General features: G+C 38.1%; 1 protein-coding gene across 2 annotated transcripts; it reads right to left on the minus strand.

The window, feature by feature from the left end:
* Nucleotides 1-5,748: 5,748 nt before the first annotated feature.
* On the minus strand, nt 5,749-20,668 carry LOC127860665 (alkylglycerol monooxygenase-like). Of its 2 annotated transcripts, none has more exons than XM_052398904.1 (11): nt 20,477-20,668; nt 18,003-18,130; nt 16,861-17,012; nt 15,117-15,220; nt 14,318-14,413; nt 13,158-13,290; nt 11,979-12,058; nt 8,642-8,776; nt 7,544-7,660; nt 6,879-6,961; nt 5,749-6,164 (listed from the first exon to the last, which is right to left on the minus strand). In XM_052398904.1, exons 1-11 carry the CDS (start codon nt 20,591-20,593, stop codon nt 5,930-5,932), a joined length of 1,380 nt encoding a protein of 459 aa, XP_052254864.1. In that variant the 5' UTR covers nt 20,594-20,668; the 3' UTR covers nt 5,749-5,929. The 2 variants fall into 2 exon arrangements, with proteins under 2 accessions (XP_052254864.1, XP_052254865.1); XM_052398905.1 differs by lacking the exon at nt 6,879-6,961 and adding an exon at nt 7,000-7,046.
* Between the last annotated feature and the right edge of the window lie 306 nt (nt 20,669-20,974).

Genomic DNA, 20,974 nt, shown 5'->3' on the forward strand with positions numbered 1-20,974 from the left:
TTTCCAATGCTTTACAAACCATGATTTTCTTTTGTATTTTACTTGCGCACTTGTATTTTGCTCTCTTAATACAAATGTAATCTTGACCATGTAACTTACAGCTTTACAAAATCACGCTATCGTCACGAATATATGCAATGTAAATAACACAACAGGGAAAGACCACCAATAATGTTGTTAGAACTTTAGGTCCTACCCTTTTTTCAAAACAGTTGTATTTCTATATATGTTCTGTAGTTGTGTAACTATTTTGGAAATAAAATATGTTTAAAAAAAAAAGTTTCGAACCTAACCTTTATATCGTTAGAAAAAATGTTCCGACTGCGTTTCATGGTGATAAGACCATTTATTAGGCCTCTAGATTGCTTAAAAAAGCTTTTTCTTTAATTAAATAGAGTGACATTGTTTTTTTTTCCATGTTATCCAGCTTCATACCGGATCAAGATATAATTGGGACAAATGTGCTCAAGTTCCATGTAAATAAGGCAATAACTGACCTTTAGAGTGGCCACAGGTTGTTATTTTTTCTTCAATTTAACCTAAAGTCCTAGTGATTGACCCCATTCGACCAAGTTTTGGCATCGGCCGAGTAATCATAAATGGTCTTACATTATTGCTGAACCCTTATCACACTTATATACAGTTATGCTACGCAGCGGAACTGTACATGACAAACTGAAGGAGGGTGAGATTATTACACTGTTTAAAGGCGGGCGAAAGCGGCGAGACCAGCCTAATAACTACAGAGCAATTATCGTCAACGCTGCTAAAGCTTTATGAATCGATTTAATTCAGCCGGTGCAAGGACGGTATACTAGCTTCTATCAGAAAGTTTCAAGATGGATTTCAGGACGGGCTTGGATGCATAATGACTAGCTTTAGTCTCCGCGAATGTCTGTACTATGCCAAAGAGCTGGGGTCAAGTGTATATCTATGTTTCCTGGACGCTCCTCATGCCTTTGACCGGGAATGGCACGATGGAGTATTTCACAAACTTTTATCCATTTCCGGTGTTTATGATCCTGATTCAGTGATTGACACTAACACCATTCTCGCACTTCGCGAACTGTATCGCAACTCAACAAGCCGCGTTCACCATCGAGGATTAATCTCGGAACCACTTCCAGTCGGGCAAGGAACCCGTCAGCGAGGAAAAAGTTTGCCGCTATTGTATCTTATTTACATAAATGGCCTGATAGAGGAACTTTGCATTTTTGCATTAATATGGCTTCGCCTACTGTGGCCGATGACATGGTTCTAGTATCATACTCTAAACACGGTCTCGAGAGGAGGCTTAAGATTTGTTATGAATATGCAAACAGGTGGAGGTTTCTTTATAATGCATCGAAGTGTTCCGTACTAGTATATTATAATAAGACAGAAGAAACTACAACATTCTATCTAGGGCATGAACGTCTGTCCGCTAGCGGCAATTATACCCATCTTGGTATTGAATGCAACTCATTTCTGACCACTAATAAAGTGATTCATGACGCATGCGTACGATTGCGAGGAACGTACATGAGCTTGTGCTCTAAAGGGGTAGCGCCTGAAAGACTGAGTCCCCCAACTCTCTTACCGATATTCAACTATTAAACTGCCTCGATAGCCTAGTGGTAGAGCGTCCGCTTCGAGTTCGGGAGGTCGTGGGTTCGATCCCCGGCCGCGGCATATCAAAGTCGTGCAAAATGGTACTAGTGGCTCCCATGTTTGACGCTCAGCATTAAATGGGTGGCACTGGGAAGATAAATCGAAGCAGCCAGGTAAGTATTCGTTAGTGGATACCTTGTTTTTCGCACAATAGCTGTATAGCTAATGCTATTTGTTGATTATATGCGACGTTAAAAAGCTTCTTTATCTGTATCTAACTCATATGTTATCCTAAAGGCCTTATATGGCTGTGAGCTATGGAACAACTACTCGCAAAGTGATCTTGTACAACTTTCTATTACACAGAACTTAGCCTGAAAAACATGCAAATGTATGACAGAAACATCTCAACAGATTATTGCCTGTCAACCGTTAATACCGTTCCGATAGTGAATGAACTGGATATAGGAAAACTAACAGTCTCCTGCCAAATTTGCAGATTAAATCCTAAATACCTAGCGAAAGATATCTTCAACAATAGACGTATACGTCACATTGAACTAGAAGGTCAATGTCTCGGATATATCCCAGATGCATACAGGATACTACAAAAGTACGACTTAATGAACGTCTTACGTTCATACGTCAAGGATGGAAATTTCCCTAAAAAGCGACAATGGAAGAAAATAATTGAGCGAAAAGTCGCAATAAAAAATAAAGAACGAAATAAAGTCGCATCAAAGGCACCGAGCAATGGGGAGAAACTTCGCATGTAATAGACTCCAATAATTACTCCCCTTCATGGAGTGTAGCAAAGGACAATCCAAAAATACTTACCGTGTGTAAAACAATATTGAATCGCATAGGTATGTTTGTGTCTAGACAGTTTGTACGAGAATGCAGATATTGTTGCTTGAAAACCGTTAATCTTGTAGTTCATAAGCTGTGTTATTGTCACTTGCTAGAGGATAAGCGAAAACATTTATGGACAATTCAAATTATATCGAATCTATGTTAGCATATCTTAATACTACATGTATATAGTAGTCTTCCGCGGAAGGCAAAATTTGTGACTTATATTAAGTATACTCGCCTGCAATGTCTTTATTTTTGTTTAAGACAAATCGTCGGCGAATAAGTTAAACTTAAAAAAAGCGCCGTCTTCTATGATCATTTCGATCTGATGATTCTCCTTATGAATTAACAATTATTTATATATATACTCTAATGGCTGTATTGAGTTGCTTCATGTTGATCTCTTGTATGTGTATATACTCGATTGTACTTCATTGTTTATAAACTGTATTGTATGTTATCCTACCCACCTACCCACCTACCTACCTACCTACCTACCTACCTACCTACCTACCTACCTACCTAACTATGAGAATCATGTAATACATGGACAATATTAATAAGTAATTGTAATACAAGGATGTTGTGCAGCCATGTAAAGAAAATTGCCCCGCCCTGGAAGCCGTGTTTTTTATTTGCAAAACACTTTTGTCAAACTTGACCGAGATATTATTTAACAAATATTCTGAGCAAGTTTGATGATTGCAAAAAATCTGACTTCTACAGAGTTTACCAGATTTCACAATAGCATCAAAGTAAAACTGTACGTCCTTGGCGGCCATGATTTTCAACGGATGTGCACCATTTTTGGACTCCGCCAAGGTATCAATCTAACAAAGGCGCTGTTCAACTTTCATGAAGATTGTGCAATAAATGTGCCCTCTGGGGCGTTCAAAAAGTTTCATTGCAGCAAAAACAGGAAAACTGCCCAATCCCCTTGCGACTATGCTTTTAAACGGACCGGAACCTTTTTCGAACAACACGTAAAAATGTATATATAATATGGTACGGTCACCAAACTTGCATCGTTCTAATAGCTGAATTGAATATTTAACCTTAGTTCTAATATCAATGAGCATACATGAATAAATATTTATTTTTTCATTAGCATATAATAATATCACTCTAATATGTTCCGCACACATTGAGACAATAATCAGAATGTTATAAACATACACAATTGCGGCGGAGAATTAAAACTGGAACAAACAAGTGGAGATGGTATTGAATGCAACTCATTTCTGACCACTAATAAAGTGATTCATGACGCATGCGTACGATTGCGAGGAACGTACATGAGCTTGTGCTCTAAAGGGGTAGCGCCTGAAAGACTGAGTCCCCCAACTCTCTTACCGATATTCAACTATTAAACTGCCTCGATAGCCTAGTGGTAGAGCGTCCGCTTCGAGTTCGGGAGGTCGTGGGTTCGATCCCCGGCCGCGGCATATCAAAGTCGTGCAAAATGGTACTAGTGGCTCCCATGTTTGACGCTCAGCATTAAATGGGTGGCACTGGGAAGATAAATCGAAGCAGCCAGGTAAGTATTCGTTAGTGGATACCTTGTTTTTCGCACAATAGCTGTATAGCTAATGCTATTTGTTGATTATATGCGACGTTAAAAAGCTTCTTTATCTGTATCTAACTCATATGTTATCCTAAAGGCCTTATATGGCTGTGAGCTATGGAACAACTACTCGCAAAGTGATCTTGTACAACTTTCTATTACACAGAACTTAGCCTGAAAAACATGCAAATGTATGACAGAAACATCTCAACAGATTATTGCCTGTCAACCGTTAATACCGTTCCGATAGTGAATGAACTGGATATAGGAAAACTAACAGTCTCCTGCCAAATTTGCAGATTAAATCCTAAATACCTAGCGAAAGATATCTTCAACAATAGACGTATACGTCACATTGAACTAGAAGGTCAATGTCTCGGATATATCCCAGATGCATACAGGATACTACAAAAGTACGACTTAATGAACGTCTTACGTTCATACGTCAAGGATGGAAATTTCCCTAAAAAGCGACAATGGAAGAAAATAATTGAGCGAAAAGTCGCAATAAAAAATAAAGAACGAAATAAAGTCGCATCAAAGGCACCGAGCAATGGGGAGAAACTTCGCATGTAATAGACTCCAATAATTACTCCCCTTCATGGAGTGTAGCAAAGGACAATCCAAAAATACTTACCGTGTGTAAAACAATATTGAATCGCATAGGTATGTTTGTGTCTAGACAGTTTGTACGAGAATGCAGATATTGTTGCTTGAAAACCGTTAATCTTGTAGTTCATAAGCTGTGTTATTGTCACTTGCTAGAGGATAAGCGAAAACATTTATGGACAATTCAAATTATATCGAATCTATGTTAGCATATCTTAATACTACATGTATATAGTAGTCTTCCGCGGAAGGCAAAATTTGTGACTTATATTAAGTATACTCGCCTGCAATGTCTTTATTTTTGTTTAAGACAAATCGTCGGCGAATAAGTTAAACTTAAAAAAAGCGCCGTCTTCTATGATCATTTCGATCTGATGATTCTCCTTATGAATTAACAATTATTTATATATATACTCTAATGGCTGTATTGAGTTGCTTCATGTTGATCTCTTGTATGTGTATATACTCGATTGTACTTCATTGTTTATAAACTGTATTGTATGTTATCCTACCCACCTACCCACCTACCTACCTACCTACCTACCTACCTACCTACCTACCTACCTACCTACCTAACTATGAGAATCATGTAATACATGGACAATATTAATAAGTAATTGTAATACAAGGATGTTGTGCAGCCATGTAAAGAAAATTGCCCCGCCCTGGAAGCCGTGTTTTTTATTTGCAAAACACTTTTGTCAAACTTGACCGAGATATTATTTAACAAATATTCTGAGCAAGTTTGATGATTGCAAAAAATCTGACTTCTACAGAGTTTACCAGATTTCACAATAGCATCAAAGTAAAACTGTACGTCCTTGGCGGCCATGATTTTCAACGGATGTGCACCATTTTTGGACTCCGCCAAGGTATCAATCTAACAAAGGCGCTGTTCAACTTTCATGAAGATTGTGCAATAAATGTGCCCTCTGGGGCGTTCAAAAAGTTTCATTGCAGCAAAAACAGGAAAACTGCCCAATCCCCTTGCGACTATGCTTTTAAACGGACCGGAACCTTTTTCGAACAACACGTAAAAATGTATATATAATATGGTACGGTCACCAAACTTGCATCGTTCTAATAGCTGAATTGAATATTTAACCTTAGTTCTAATATCAATGAGCATACATGAATAAATATTTATTTTTTCATTAGCATATAATAATATCACTCTAATATGTTCCGCACACATTGAGACAATAATCAGAATGTTATAAACATACACAATTGCGGCGGAGAATTAAAACTGGAACAAACAAGTGGAGATGAATACAAACAACCCAAAAAATGTTTTAAATATAAAGATTATCACAGATATTTTTTTCCACCAACTGACGAATTGAGGAGCGCTTTTCCCTGAGGAAGCCACGATTTCAGTATGATCGGAATCCAAAGTGCGCAAGACAAGGCGTAAAAAGCGCGCAATCCCTCGACGAATATCGGCCGTTCCGACTTATCACCATACCAGCCCGATTTGTACATGACCGTCTCGCCTGCTAAAAATAGCGCACATCTCAGGAGCTCGAAAAGTTTTGCTGACTTTCTGAAATGTGAAAGAAAATTCTGATTTGAAATTATGTACCAATAAATCTTTCAGATGAATGCGGATAAGTGACATAATGTAAACACCTCACAAATATGTGATTTGTTGGGAGCTCTACCGTTCATAATGATATCAATAAACAATACTATCAAATAACAAGACTATTGCCAAGCAATATATGTCCATATTGCCATCTATCCATGTTTCAATTTTCATGAATTTTTTTTAAGAACTTTTAAAGTTATCGCAGCATCCAGAAAAGTGTGAGAGACTCACGGACTGACAGACTGACGGACACACAGAGCGCAAACCATAAGTCCCTTCCAGTGAAACCTGTAGGGGAAAATAAATGTATATCATAGATAAGAAATCAAGCTTTATCAAAAACAAATTGCCTTAATTAAACAGAAAACTTGCGGCCGTACTCTGTGAAAAGGGGTTTAGTGCACGTGCGTAATGTGTCGTTCTATATGAGCCTGTGAAGTCCGCACAGGCTAATCAAGGAAGACACTTTCCGCTGCCATGATATTTTTCGTTAAAAGAAAGTCACTTCTTAGCAAAGATCAAGATAAGGCAAAAAGTGCCGTCTCTGATTAGCCTGTATGGATTGTACAGGCTTATCTGGGACCAAACTTTTGCGCACATGCATTAAATCCCCTTTTCTCAAAGCGCGACTCGTTTCTTTTCATACATGTTGGTGGCCCAGTTACTTACGTGTTATCAAACAGCCTCCCAAAGCATGTCAGATTGAGCAAGCAATAGACAACAAAAACTAGAACTGACGTCTGGGACAGTGTCTAAAAATACACACACATATTTCAGGTAAAATACTTACAAATATGTAATTTTCCTACCGCGGTTGTTAACGGTGACTGCATTATTCTACAACGTGTTTGGATAATATTATAAACGTACTTAAATTTAACAAAATCGTTGAATTGACGTAGATAATACGTCCTGGCATTTTTGCACAACTTATGTGGCCCAGCCGTGAATCCAACTCTTAATTCCCAATGTGTTCACCATTTTAAATCAACCAAGCTCTTTCACAAGCTAATATGACTGAAATTCTGTGGAAATCCACGAAAACAAAAACACGAATGAAATTCTTGTAAAATTCATGACAAATCCAAACAAAATGAAATTCTATTAAAATCTATTAAACATCCAAACAAACTGAAATTCTGTTAAATCCACGAAAATCCAAACACATTAAAATCCTGCTAAAATCCATGAAAAAACAAACAAAAATTCTGTTTAAATCAACGAAAATCCAAACAAGCTGAAAACTGTTTTATTATTCATGAATATCCAAACAAACGAATATTTTCAACAATATATTGCACTTCTGGGAAGTAACACCATTAACATATGCTTACTGTTTTTCTCGCCATGAGTTCCTGGTAGCCAAAGGCGTACACGAAGAAGTGGACGAACACGTAGACTGACAGCCACGAGGGCAGAGTCACGTGGTATCTCTGTACAGGATTCTCAATCTGAAAACCATATGGGCCGTGCTCTGTGAAAAGGGGGTTTAATGCATGTGCGTGAAGTGTAGTCCCTGATTAGCCTGTGCAGTCCTGACAGGCTAATCAGCGAGGACACTTTCCGCTTTTATGATATTTTTCGTTTCAATAAAGTCCCTTCTTAACAAAAATCAAGTTTAGTAAATGTTGTTTACCACAATTGTTATATGCAATAAGATATTTAACATAACGTGAAGTACTATCAGCATAATAGTTAAAACAAGAGCACCGCATAACAGGTGCCACGCTCGGCTACGGGTGCAGTTTTGAATAAATGATAGCTAGTCAGAATTTTTATTCTTATTTTTTTTAGAGGTCACAGTGACCTTGACCTTTGACATAATGACCCAAAATGGGTGTGACGTGAACTCATCAAGGTGCATCTACATATGAAGTTTCAAAGTTGTAGGTGGAAGCACTTTGGCTCTTGATTTTAGTGCCAATGTTCAAAACCTTAACACAATGTTAAGGTTTTAGCACGACGCGGACGGCGGACGTCAGACGACGAGCTGGCTATGACAATACCTCGGGTTTTCTCCGAAAACGTCGAGCTTATCACATGAACCACCAGAAACACTACTATTGAATTGTGAAAATATGCTAATATTAGTGCAATGTGGGCATCTTTGTCGATTAAATTTACCCGATAATAGTATTTTAGTACAGTTATTCGACACCGAACATATAACAATACTGTTTTTATATTCTTTAGGTGGTTTAAAGGCCATTATAGGGTATAACGGGAATTTTAAGACTTAATATGTACCTTGTCTAATAAGCGTTACACATCCCTGTATTTGTGCTAAATATTATCAAAATAAGGACGTGAATAGTACTGACGAGAGCTAAAGTAAAACGTGTAAAGCATTTAAGAAATACAAATTAACAAAATTAACGCGTATGCACGATATATTGCATTTAATCATTTCTTGGTATTTTTTAAATATGTACCTGAGGTATGTCTTCTATATCTCCGGTTCGCGGTTTCCCAGGTAACCAACCCGGTCCGTACAGGAAGTTTTTGATCTTGTTTACAACTCCAGGGAGCCCGAACATTCTTCCCAAAAGATATCTTGTGTAATCAAACTAAAAAATAAATAAGCCTGGCCATGGGACAAGGAGGCTTAATGCATATGCGTGAAGTTTCGTCCCAGATTAGCCTGTGAAATCCACACAAGCTTATCAAGGACAACACTTTCCACCTAAACCGGAATTTTGTTTTGAAGAACGAAAAATTCTCTGACAGCGGAAAGTGTCGCTCCTGATTAGACTGTGCGGACTGCACAGGCTAATCTGGAATGACACTTTACGCACATGCATTAAGCCCCGTTTTCTCAAAACGAGGCTAAACTATGTATTCATTAAACATGCGTATTGAGGCAATATATTTTACAACGCTTCGCAGTCGAATTTGTAAAACAAAAAAGACTTGAACACTCTCAGAAAACGTACTTTAACTTTAAGTTAAAACGACAAATTCATTGAAACGGAGTGTTGTTGAACATTCATTTTCCCTAAAGTTTGCCGAGCCATTTTTAAACTCATAAAAGAAATATCGGTAGTTCGGTTACAACGCTACGGTTAATAAAACTTGATGTGTCACAGCAACCTCCACGCAGAGTTGTCGTTCAATATTCTCACACACATGTACGGAATGTAACCGTCATGCAAGAGATTGATACAATCACAATCACAAGAAAATCCTACCAGATTTGGTAGGATTTTTTGTTTTTTTTAGTATTATATTATGAAACGTAGTATCATAATCTTTTATATTTTAAAAATAGTGTATAAGTTTAGAATCATAATAAATAAATACCTAAGTAAATCAAAGTACTGACAGTACTGGTGTGACGATGCTTTTGAGAGGATGGATATAAAAGCATCAAGTTAAGTTTATCTACATCACCAAAATTGACATAAATGTGTATATATAATTATTACAAAAAAATAGTCGACAACGACTGATTTAGGGTTAAATTTCCCGGGTACCTTTTAGTATATTTACCGTACCCGGGATACATGTAAGTATACTTAAGAGTACCCGGGGTACATGTACGTAGTACCCGAGCCGACAATGAACAATCGAGCGATACTGGAAGGTGCAACATCTCTCATGCGCCCTAGCATCGCCTTTAGCAGTATTCAATTCTCAACAGGAAAGTGCTGGAGTCATTGATCACGAGGGACAAGAAAAACAATTGATTAATGTTCGAAATAAATAATTTGATTAATGACAATTCTGTTATTTGAGCCAGGTCACAGGAAAAGCGCAGTCAAATCAGTATCCAATTAAATTATTTGTTATTGTCAGAAAAACGCTTTTAAGCAAACAGCTTTCAAGCGACTGCTGGCTGATCTAGATCCAAACTGGCCACAATCGCCTTAACCCTTTGAATGCTGGGAAATTTGTCGTCTGCTAAAATGTCGTCTGCTGAATTCGTAAAATAAGCATTTTCTTCAATTTTTTTTCAAAGAATACTATCAGAATAGCAAACAGTTTGGATCCAGATGAGACGCCACGTTCTGTGGCGTCTCATCTGGAACCAAACTGTTTGCAAAGGCCTTTAAAATTCGGTCACTGAAAGGGTTAATGTCTCTTTTACTGTGACACAGTTCATTTAACTTTAAAATTATAAAAAGTACTAAAACTAAGAAAGAGTACTAACCAGTAAAAGTTTGAAATCAATGTTGAATCGCAAGACAGCTTTAATGTGAAAATACTGAGCTCAGGCCCGGGATTGAACCCACGACCTCCAGAGTGGTAGTCAGACACTTTAACCACGTCGCTAAAGAGCTAGCCCAACAGCAAGGCTGTTGGAAGTGACCTTATTTCACTACACTCCTCCCCCTTTTAATGTTTCAAGGCCCAGACACGCCCGCTACAGCATGTCTTGCATCCGCATGGCCCTCCCAGAAACCATTAAACAGCTCAGACCCATTCCCTCATTGACAGTTCTTTTTTGCCTCGTCTCCGTTAATGTGAAAATACTGAGTTCAGGCCCGGGATTGAACCCACGACCTCCAGAGTGGTAGTCAGACACTTTAACCACGTCGCTAAAGAGCTAGCCCAACAGCAAGGCTGTTGGCAGTGACCTTATTTCACTACAGCTTGGTGATCTGCAAATACCCGATGAAATGTTGATATCGGGTATCATAGTCATTCAATAAGTCGCAAAATGCTCGGATACAATTTATAAAGCACAATGTGACTTATATTGATAACTAAAAATACCAGTAATCAGTATGCCAGTTTTGCCGTGTCAAGCTGTTACGATCCAGAGACCAGAAAGTCCTTCATTCACATCGAGTATATATCCTTCGAATTCCAACTATTGTTGTCATAAGCGGAGATTTAGTGAATAAATAATTCATATATCCTAAATGACAGCTTCTAAATAGCGAAACAAGCCAATGTATGCAGTAAGAAAGTTTTTAATCGAAACTCTCATTAAGGCGGCCATTGTTGAATGTTGAAACACGAACGACAACTCTGCTAGGAGAATGTTATCAATGCTAGGATCCTACGCAGTGGCGTATGCCCAAGGGAAGTAACTGAAAAATCGAGTTATCTCAATCGGACTGGCTCGGTCTTTTACATAGATGGCCATTGTAAAATTTTTTTAGGTGATTATCAAACCTTGGACGCTGCTGTTCCAGCATCGTCAACAAGTAAAACAACAACGGTCAAATAATTGTATCACGTGGCTCGACTATCATCACGTGGTTGGTTATGAAGGCATATATTTGATCCAGCTATGCTGGTTCCAGCCGATTCTCAGCGCGGAGCTTGGTGTCACAGACACTAATGCTCCAACGACTAATGATTCGATACATACGAATCCACTAGTCAGATACCACACACCAGTCATCCTTATATAAATAGTACTTAAAACAACGCATAACGAAGTGTTTTCATTCAATGCAGTTCAAAAATGTGTACTTGAAAACAAATCACTAAGGGCCAAAGTTCCGTAATTTACGATCATCAACGCATAAAGGAAAACCCGATGAAAACGTTTAGCATAATTCGTTTATCATTTAAAAATTATCTCTGTGTAGTCCGCACAGGCTATTCAGGAACGACACTTTCCGCTTTTATGATATTTTTCGTTTCAAGAAAGTCTCTTCTTAGCAAAAATCAAGTTAAGGCGGAAAGTGTCGTACCTGATAAGACTGTGCGGACTGCACGGGCTAATATGGGACAAAACTTTACGCACATGCATTTAAGTCACTTTTTCACAGAGCACGGCTCAAATAAACTTCGTCCGACTCATATCCATAATACCTGAACGGCGAAGGGTTCAAACGTGTTGATGGGGTGGGTGAGTCCGTAGGCCACCTCGTCCCCTTCCTGTACGAACGTCCCTGTGAGGAATACAGTAACACTGGTCATGACTATAGATACAGCACTATATTGTCTAAAGGCTTAACTTAGATTTCATTTAACCCATTAATACCTAGCGTCTAGAAAAAGAGCCTTTGCAAACAGCGTAGACCCAGATGAGACGCCGCATGTTGCGGCGTCTCATCTGGGTCTGCGCTGTTTGCTTAAAGGAATTTCTGTAAGAAATATTCTTAATATAGAAATAAATATACTAGACATCCCGATTATTTTGGAAATAAATTGATCCAATTAAGAAGGATGGGAGAGTCCACTAAATGGGTTAAAATTGACTTTCGGCTGAGAATCTATTTAAGCCTTGTTCTGGAAAATGGGAAATTATGTATGCAAGTAAAGCGTTGTCCCAGATTTGTCTGTGCAGTCCGCACATGCTAATAAGGAACCACGGTGTCCGCTCTGATGGAATGTTTTGTTCGATTGAAGTGTCTTGTAAACAAAAATCCAGCCCAGCCGGAAAGGGTCGTTCCTGAACCGTAAAAACTCAATGAGTTAAAAGAGATTCAAATGAAATTCTGGTTAAAATTAATCACAAAATGGATCAGATTCAACACATGACCGAAAACAGTATTCACAACTTTTAGACTGTCTAACATTAATGTTATCTCATCAACTGTTTGGTGAAATCGTATTTTCTTTAGGCGTCTGTTTGTTTAAGAAATGTAGGGCCCCTCCATGTAGTGTTGAACTTAGTTTATTGGCCCAACGTAAAATACATTTATCTATTATTTTTTCTATCAGCAAAGGCAGTAATTGTGTGTTTAAAAAAAATAAAATCGAGCTGTCATTAACCAATAATGCATCGTTTATGGGGAAACTTGACATAAAGCATTCTTCCCAGATAAGCCTGTGCAACAAACACAGGCTTATCATGGATTATACTTTCAGATTTTATGGAACTTTGCTTTTAAAGGATCCTCTCTTCTAAACGAAAATCTAATCCAGGCGGAGAGTGTCGTTCCTGATTATTCTGTGCGGACTGCACAGGCTTTTTTTGAACGAAACTTTACACACGTAAATTAAGCCCAGTTTTCCCAGAATGAGGCTCAACGCATGCATGTATACCGAACATTCTGTCCCAGATGATGAGTGTTCCCGCGTAGTTTTTGTCGATGCAGTAGGGGTTGCGGCCGTGGTGGACGCGATGATGACTCGGCGTGTTCAGGATGTACTCAAGAGGGCCCAACGACCGGATATACTGAAAAACCCATGTACGGTGTCGGAAGAAATGACAAAAGGGATTAGGTGTGCTGAAATTTTTTTACAAAAGGACTCTGTATAGCTCTTATTTTTTGAGTGGGTAAATAACATTTTTTTTGTTTGCTGGAGAACGTATGGTAACCTAAGTTTGAGAGAAAAACTTAAATTTTCGAAAGACTTTGTCAATTTTACCACCTTATAATGGATCATTATTTAAAAAAAAAGTGAACAAAATGTATCTGTAATTCTAGGTTTAAAAAAACGTGATAACGCAAAAACTGAACTGAATTCATTTTTTGGAAAGTTTTTTTCTATTATTGTGCAGAAACCATACGTTAATATGTATTTTTTTATTTAACGTTACGGCGACCTTCACCCGACAACCATACATACAATTAAAAGATCTAAATTACAGTACAAATGTCCATTACGATAGATCCCTCCACAAACGTCATTCAAATCTCAATTATTCAGCAATACTATAAAATCAGCTCTCTTGGACATCACGTGTTCAGCGATTAAACTTTGTAAACAGAAGTTGTATTCTATCAATGGAAACGTCCAGGGAAGACTAGACTTCATGCGTGTTCGTAAAGTGTCATCCCAGATTAGCATATGCAGTCCGCACAGGATAATCAGGAACGACACTTTGCGCTTTTATGGTATTTTTTGTTTGAAGAAAGTCTCCTCTTGCGAAAATCCAGCTTTAGAGTTGATTTGGTATATCATTGGTTTATTAATTACAACGCTACCAACATATTGCAAAATAACAGTCTCTATGACTTCAATTTGCAGTTTCCTACATCTATCGCATATCACTAGGAAAGCGATTGATCCCCAACGGAATACGATGATAAAACCGGTAATTTACGCTATTCTCCTTGTCAGCTCGTCAGCTTTTCAATCAGTTGTTGAGATCGTACTTGCGTGGAATTCGTACCTGCACGGAGTTCGTACATGCTTGGTGTTCGTACATGCGAGAATTTCGTACCTGCATGGGGTACGTACCTGCGGGAAGTTCGTACCTGTGTGTGAATCCAGAACTGGTAGAGAATGTTTAGTTCTTGATGCACTAAGAACACTGACGGCGGAATGAACAACGCCAGCGGCAAGTAGAACACCTGGTAATCAGCATCCAGCCCGATTATACGGTATGATCATTGATGAAAATTCATAACAGCAGTAATTGTAAAGACCAGGTCGAATAACACTTACAACAAGTTAAGTATTGCATACGTCTTACCGACAATTAATAACAAGCGGGCAAAGATGGCACTAGAGCGAAAACCTATGCAATGGGGCGTGGCAATTTTCGAAACTATGGGGCATATTAAAGCAGTCCTTCTGAAAGATCACAATCTAGTTATTCATACTAAAAATAAAAGAAATGTGCTTTGTGGTTTCAGAATTGTTTTGAAGTTATTATCCATTATAATTCAATATTAAACGTTTCAATCCCACGCCACCAGACAGAGGCATATTTAACGCTGCTTAAATTAATGTTACTGCAAGCTAGTATTAAAAAAAATAACATAGCTCTTAACATTTTATAAAAGATGATATTGGAGTTGTCAGTGCAAATGGGCGGGGCCGCCGTGGCGTAATGGATATGGTATCAGCCTAGCGACCGGGAGGTCACGGGTTCGATCTCCAACGTGGGAGCGTTCTTAAGATCTCGCCCAATCACACCACGCCCAGGAAACGGACTCGATAGCGTTTCAAATAAGCCTTAGGTTTTCGATGCAATCGAGCTAAAATAAATAAGTTTAAACTAAAGCGACGGGGTTTTGAACAATCTGTACCAGTGGACGATGCGACTCTTACCCATGACGTGTACATCTGGAGCGCGGACTGACGCAAGGCGGTGGACAGGTTGTAGTCCTCGGAGCTGTGGTGGGTTTGATGGAAAGCCCACATAAAGTTTACCTCTGGAATAAACCATAAACGTATCAACCCTTTACCGCCGTTAAAAGGTCGCCGTGGCGTAGTGGATATGGTGTCCGCCTAGCGATCGGGAGGTTACGGGGAGGTTTGATCCCCACGGTTGGAGCGTTCTTTAGATCTGCCCCATAGGCACCAAGTACTGGTTCTAGTCACAGAAAACGGACTCGATAGCGTTTCAAATAAGCTTAAGGTTTCCACGCAATCGAGCTAAAATAAACAGGTTTAAACCAACTAACCAGTTACCGCTCAGAAGCAACGTGGCTATATGCAACCAGCATAAAATCAGAATAGTCTGCAAGTAACTTGAAGTCTGTTCAGGTTGTATGCTGTTTGCTCATCATCTGTACCTTATGATGAAAATGTAGGCTTTGAAACGTGAATCTATTAAGACACGGTGCCTATACCACGTGACTTTTCGGATCTGTGTTGGGAGAATAAAGCGCGACCCAGTTATCATCTTTAAGGATCTCTTTTTAAATATTTCACCATTTTAATGGGATAAAGTGGAGAGCCCGCTCATTCGTAAGAGTTTTCATTAGGCTTCATGATCTTTTTTTAACAAATAAGTATTTGTTTCAGTAAAGTGCAACCGCACATTTGAACGGTTAGAAAATGTCGAATCAATGTGGGGACTTCATATTACAAACGCGCGGTTGCACTTTACTGAAAAAATACTTATTTGTATAGAAAACTCTCACGAATCCACTTTATCCCATTAAAAATGGTGAAATATTAAAAAAGACATCATAAAAAAATATAAACTGGGTCGCGCTTTATTTTCCCAACACAGATCTTAAAAAGTCACGTGGTATAGGCACCGTGAAGCCGGTCCTTAAATGTATAAAGCACTACAAACAGGTTAAAATGCGTAACTGAGAGGTAAAGGGTTAATATTGAAATGTGGTGGGTAAAGTTAAACGCCAGCATAAAGTTTGAATTCGAAATAAACTATAGACACTATGGTGGGTTTGATCGAACACCCACATAAATTTCATCTCTGGAATAAACCCTAGTCGTGTAAATATTTAGCTATTATATGTTCGGTTGAACGCCTACATAAAGTTTAACACTGCGCGGGTCATCACGGGCTGAATAACGCACTTTAAAGGGACTTCTTCTTAAATTTGAAAGAAAAAAACACACATAAGAAATGTTGCGAACGTCATTTTTTTCCCAAGCTATCGCACAGACGCGATATTGAGACGCGAGACGTATATACAGGGTTTTTTAATTGTCTTAAATTGCGATCCATCTGGTCTTGTTCTTAGATCGTATACATTGTGCTTTTTTTTATAACTATACAATATAAAGTATAATATATACGCAATCCTAACATAATTCAGCACACACATCTGAATGCACATGGTTGCAGTAATGACATCATGGGTAATCCAGAGTTGAGTCAGTATGTAAACTGCATTTATCACATAAGATTGTTCCGGTATACCACACGTTCAAACTATAATAGGATAGTCAAATAGCTTAGGAAATAAAAAAAGTCGTGTTTTGTTATTGTTTCCCTATTCGAATAGGTATACAAGATGTTGATTCATCGACAATAATACGTAGTCGTAAAAATTGTATTTATTTTAAGGGAGGAAGTAAAAGAGAACGCTACTGGTACCATGCGCCATCCGATGGAACCAGTAGTAGCCCATGTCGACGCCGAGGAATGTAAGCCACCAGGTCCAGGGGGAGTCCCAGGGGAGCTCTGTCAGCCGCCAGTTCCGGTACACCCAGACGTATCCTTCCAGGGTGATTGAGCGCAGTATGATCCTGTAAGATGTGGCCATATGAGCCGCGTTCTGAGAAAACAGGGCTTAACGCACGTGCGTTTAGTGACTTCCCAGATTAGTCTGTGCAGTCCTTATGGCTAATCAGGGACGACATGTTCTGCTTTTGTGAATTGTCCGCTATCATGAGGTCTCTTCTAAACAAAGATTAAGTATAGACGGAAAGGGTATTCCCTGATTATCCTGTGTGGATTGCACAAGCTACTCTTGGACGGCACTTTACGCACATGCATTTAGCCAGTTTTCTCGGACCGATGTTCATATTGAGGTCTACATTCAAAGCCACACAAACGGGCAACTCAGGATCCCGTTAGGCACCGTCATAAAGATTACGACTAAAGCCATACTATATATATAATTCTTCCGCATTTATTCAATGTCGATAACATTACTTATTACTAAACATGAATGCCGACAGCGATTATAAAACAAATTAGGAATTATTTACTAGACAGTACATACACAATGTGAATGTAGAAGAATACCATTACTTCTTATAGCTACAACATTTAGGAGTATGTCATACTGAGCTGTAATTTTAACGATTTAGAGGCCAAAATGGCAGAGGTGGCAAACACGTTACAAACAAGTTTGCGACGTCCATGCCGAGGAAAGTAATTATCGCCGTTTTATACCGTTTGTTTCAATGCCACTCACTTTCCAGCCATATCTGAAAGAAAGTGGTAAGCGTTTATTTAGTATTAAAATTCGGTCATTATCTCGACCTTACTCGCTGCGAATTTTCTCTCTGTGGAGCTGTAATAGGGTCATCCCGCACAGGCTTATCAGAGTTGACACTTTCATCTTTATGGAATGCTTCGTTTAAACTAAGCCAACTTTAAACAAAAAATCTGTATAATCGGAAGGCGTCGTCTTTCATTGGCCTGCGGACTGCACAGGCTAATCTGGGACGACACTTTACGCAAATGGATTAAGCCCTTATTAACCAAAACAAGTCTCCACAGAGGCTTACATGGGTAGCCGAGAGAACATCCCCGCACTGATGGAAGTGAAGGAGTCGTTCAGACGGTACTTCCGGTCTTGTTTGGCAACGGAGATAAGGATCTCGATGATCATGCACACCCAGAAGAAAGGCGTCGCCTAAAAATGAAACCGAGACATTAACCAATTTATGCCTAGTGGACTCCTCCATCCTTCTAAATTGGATCAATTTATTTACAAAATTAGGGATGCCTAGTATATTTATTTCTATATTTAGAATATTTCTTACAGAAATTCCTTTAAGCAAACAGCGCAGACCCTGATGAGACGCCGCATCATGCGGCGTCTCATCTGGGTCTACGCTTTTTGCAAAGGCCTTTTTTTCTAGACGCTAGGCATAAATGGGTTAAAGAAGGCTAGTGCATTTAAACTGGAAAGTCAAATGTTATTCTAACTATGAAATATATTTATTTTAGCTCGATTTAATCGAAAGCCAAAGGCGTATTGAAAAGCTATAGAGTCCGTTTCCTGGGTAGAACCAGTACTTGGAGTCTATATGGGAGATCCAAAGAACCCTCCTACAGAAGAGATCAAACTCGTGAACTCCCGGACTATACTCCCGGCTAACACCATATCCGCAACGACGCTGCGACCGATTAATTTATTCTAAGGTCATTCAGTTATATAAGTATATTTAAAAAATTGAAACACATATTTCATGTTTGTTTGGAAAAGTATAGCATAACATGTGTTTACTTCAAAGCTTACATAACCAAACCAACAAACTCAATAGTAAAATCAAATGGAAAGTTGTACAACGAAAAAAACAACAAAAAAAAACTATCGCCTTAACCGCCAATAGTGAACTGGTTGCTAAACGTATGGACAACTATATTGCATTTAATGTGTTTACTTCAATGATTGTATCATGAACCCAATAACTTCAAGAGTAAAATCAAAAGTTGTAAAATATGTGAACTTGTCGCTTAAACATACCCAGATATTGACAAATACAGTCGATTGGTGTATAGCGGATTTTAGTGAGTAGCGGATAGGTTAAACTTTTTTTGCAAAATACATTCATTTACGTTAAGATTTATAGTTTTCTTTTAATTGAACTCAAAAAGCCTATCATTGTTAAGTCGATTTATGTTTTTGTTGATGTGTGTCAATGTTTACAACTGTTTCTATTTTCGAAAGCAAAACAAGGTCACGTTATGTACGCACCATTTTTGTGACGACAGGAAAAGTGCAGACGAATGGTTTCTTGAATTTTGCGGATTTTGTTTGGTAAACATAATGTTCATTGATGTAATATTTTAGTATTATGTGTCCTTTACAAAAGTAAGAATGCTCAGAAACCAAATTGATGCGTACCACATAAAATAAGCATGAAAGCTGCAACTCTGGATTTAGTGAATAACGGACATGTGATGACCCATATTCAGGAATGTGGGTATTGTCTCAAAATAAATGTAAACTCAATTGAAGTTGTCCATGTGGTAAGCGTGTGGCTATAATATTAATAAGTAAAAACATCATTTTTAATGAAAAACAATCAAATTTTAACGAATAATTGATTTCTCTAAAAACATATTTTCCGCTATCAAATCTATATATAGATTCAACTCAAAATGACCCGAATATAGGGTGCATCGCTTTGAACAGCAATTACTTCATCAATTGTGCAGCGATTTCCATGAATTTGGTCTTATTAAACGCAAAAATGAATTTCCTTTCTGGAAATGTACATATATTTAATTTTTTTTTACAAATGCTGTGTCAAATTTCAAGAAATAACACGATGCAAATGTAATTCGATAAAGACATAAGCGATCCGGCAATGGCTGAATCAGTGTACCATGAAATTCGCGCTGTAAACAAATAATATTTTTCGGAAATTTAAAACCGCTGGCATGTTTCAATAGGAAAGACATGTGTCTTTCTAGATTTAATGGTTTAATTACCGAATGCATGATGTATTAATTGAAATTAGACTCGGAGTGCTTAGCTATCCGCTATACACCAATCGACTGTACACTTTTTAGCATACCATACAGTGTGTTTACTTGGCCTTTGGAGATAAGGCGATATACGTACCCATACTTGTTTGTTTACATGGGAGATAATGCGAGACAGGTGTATTTGACATACAATAGAATTAAACACATACAATAGAATTAAACAGTTAAAGAATTGTTTAGTTAGAACAGGTTAAATTACCAATCTGAGATTTTTACCTCATTATTAATCGGGTTAATCGAATTGAGAATTGTTTTGGAAAACGCTAAAACAGGAAAAAGTTTGTTCAGCTGTTACCGTCTGACTCTGAGGCAAAAAGCGAAAGAAAAGTAGTGTTAGCAAATATCGGGATATCTAGCACGAACGATGGAAGAACGCACAATTTACACGCCTCTCACTTTGTTGGGCATGCTAAAGAAGTAAATAATGAACACAAATGCATATTATCCGAAGTGCAATACAGTTGAAATTCGTAGCACTTACCTCATTTATATAATGCGGTACATCTTCAAATCGTTCAAAATATGTTTCATTTGGTGTCACTGCATAAACCATGCGGCGCATACCAGTAACGAAATCAACCTTGTTGAAATTCGACATTTTTATTCAGTAAACTATCATCCAGACATAAACTGAAAGTGTTTACTTTCATTTAAACCTAAGGTCACATTTAAGCACGCCGGAAATGGACTTTGGAACCAGTCCATTTATATAATAAAGCTTGAGGCGGTAAATTTGAAAATGAATAACAACTAAGAAATGATGGTTAACGGTGGTGATCAATCTCATTGTGTTGCAAACAAAAATGATTGCATGAAAAGGTCCATGAATTTATCACAATTATTGATGCGCTTGTTGGAGACACATATAATCGGTCCTATTTACTACCGATATATAGGATCTTACACGAGTTGTCATATCATACTATATTTTATTTCTTACTCGGGATCTTTTGGATATTTTAGGATATCTTGATGTTTA

This window comes from Dreissena polymorpha, chromosome 15 (assembly GCF_020536995.1).
Source record: "Dreissena polymorpha isolate Duluth1 chromosome 15, UMN_Dpol_1.0, whole genome shotgun sequence".
Lineage (NCBI taxonomy): Eukaryota > Metazoa > Mollusca > Bivalvia > Myida > Dreissenidae > Dreissena > Dreissena polymorpha.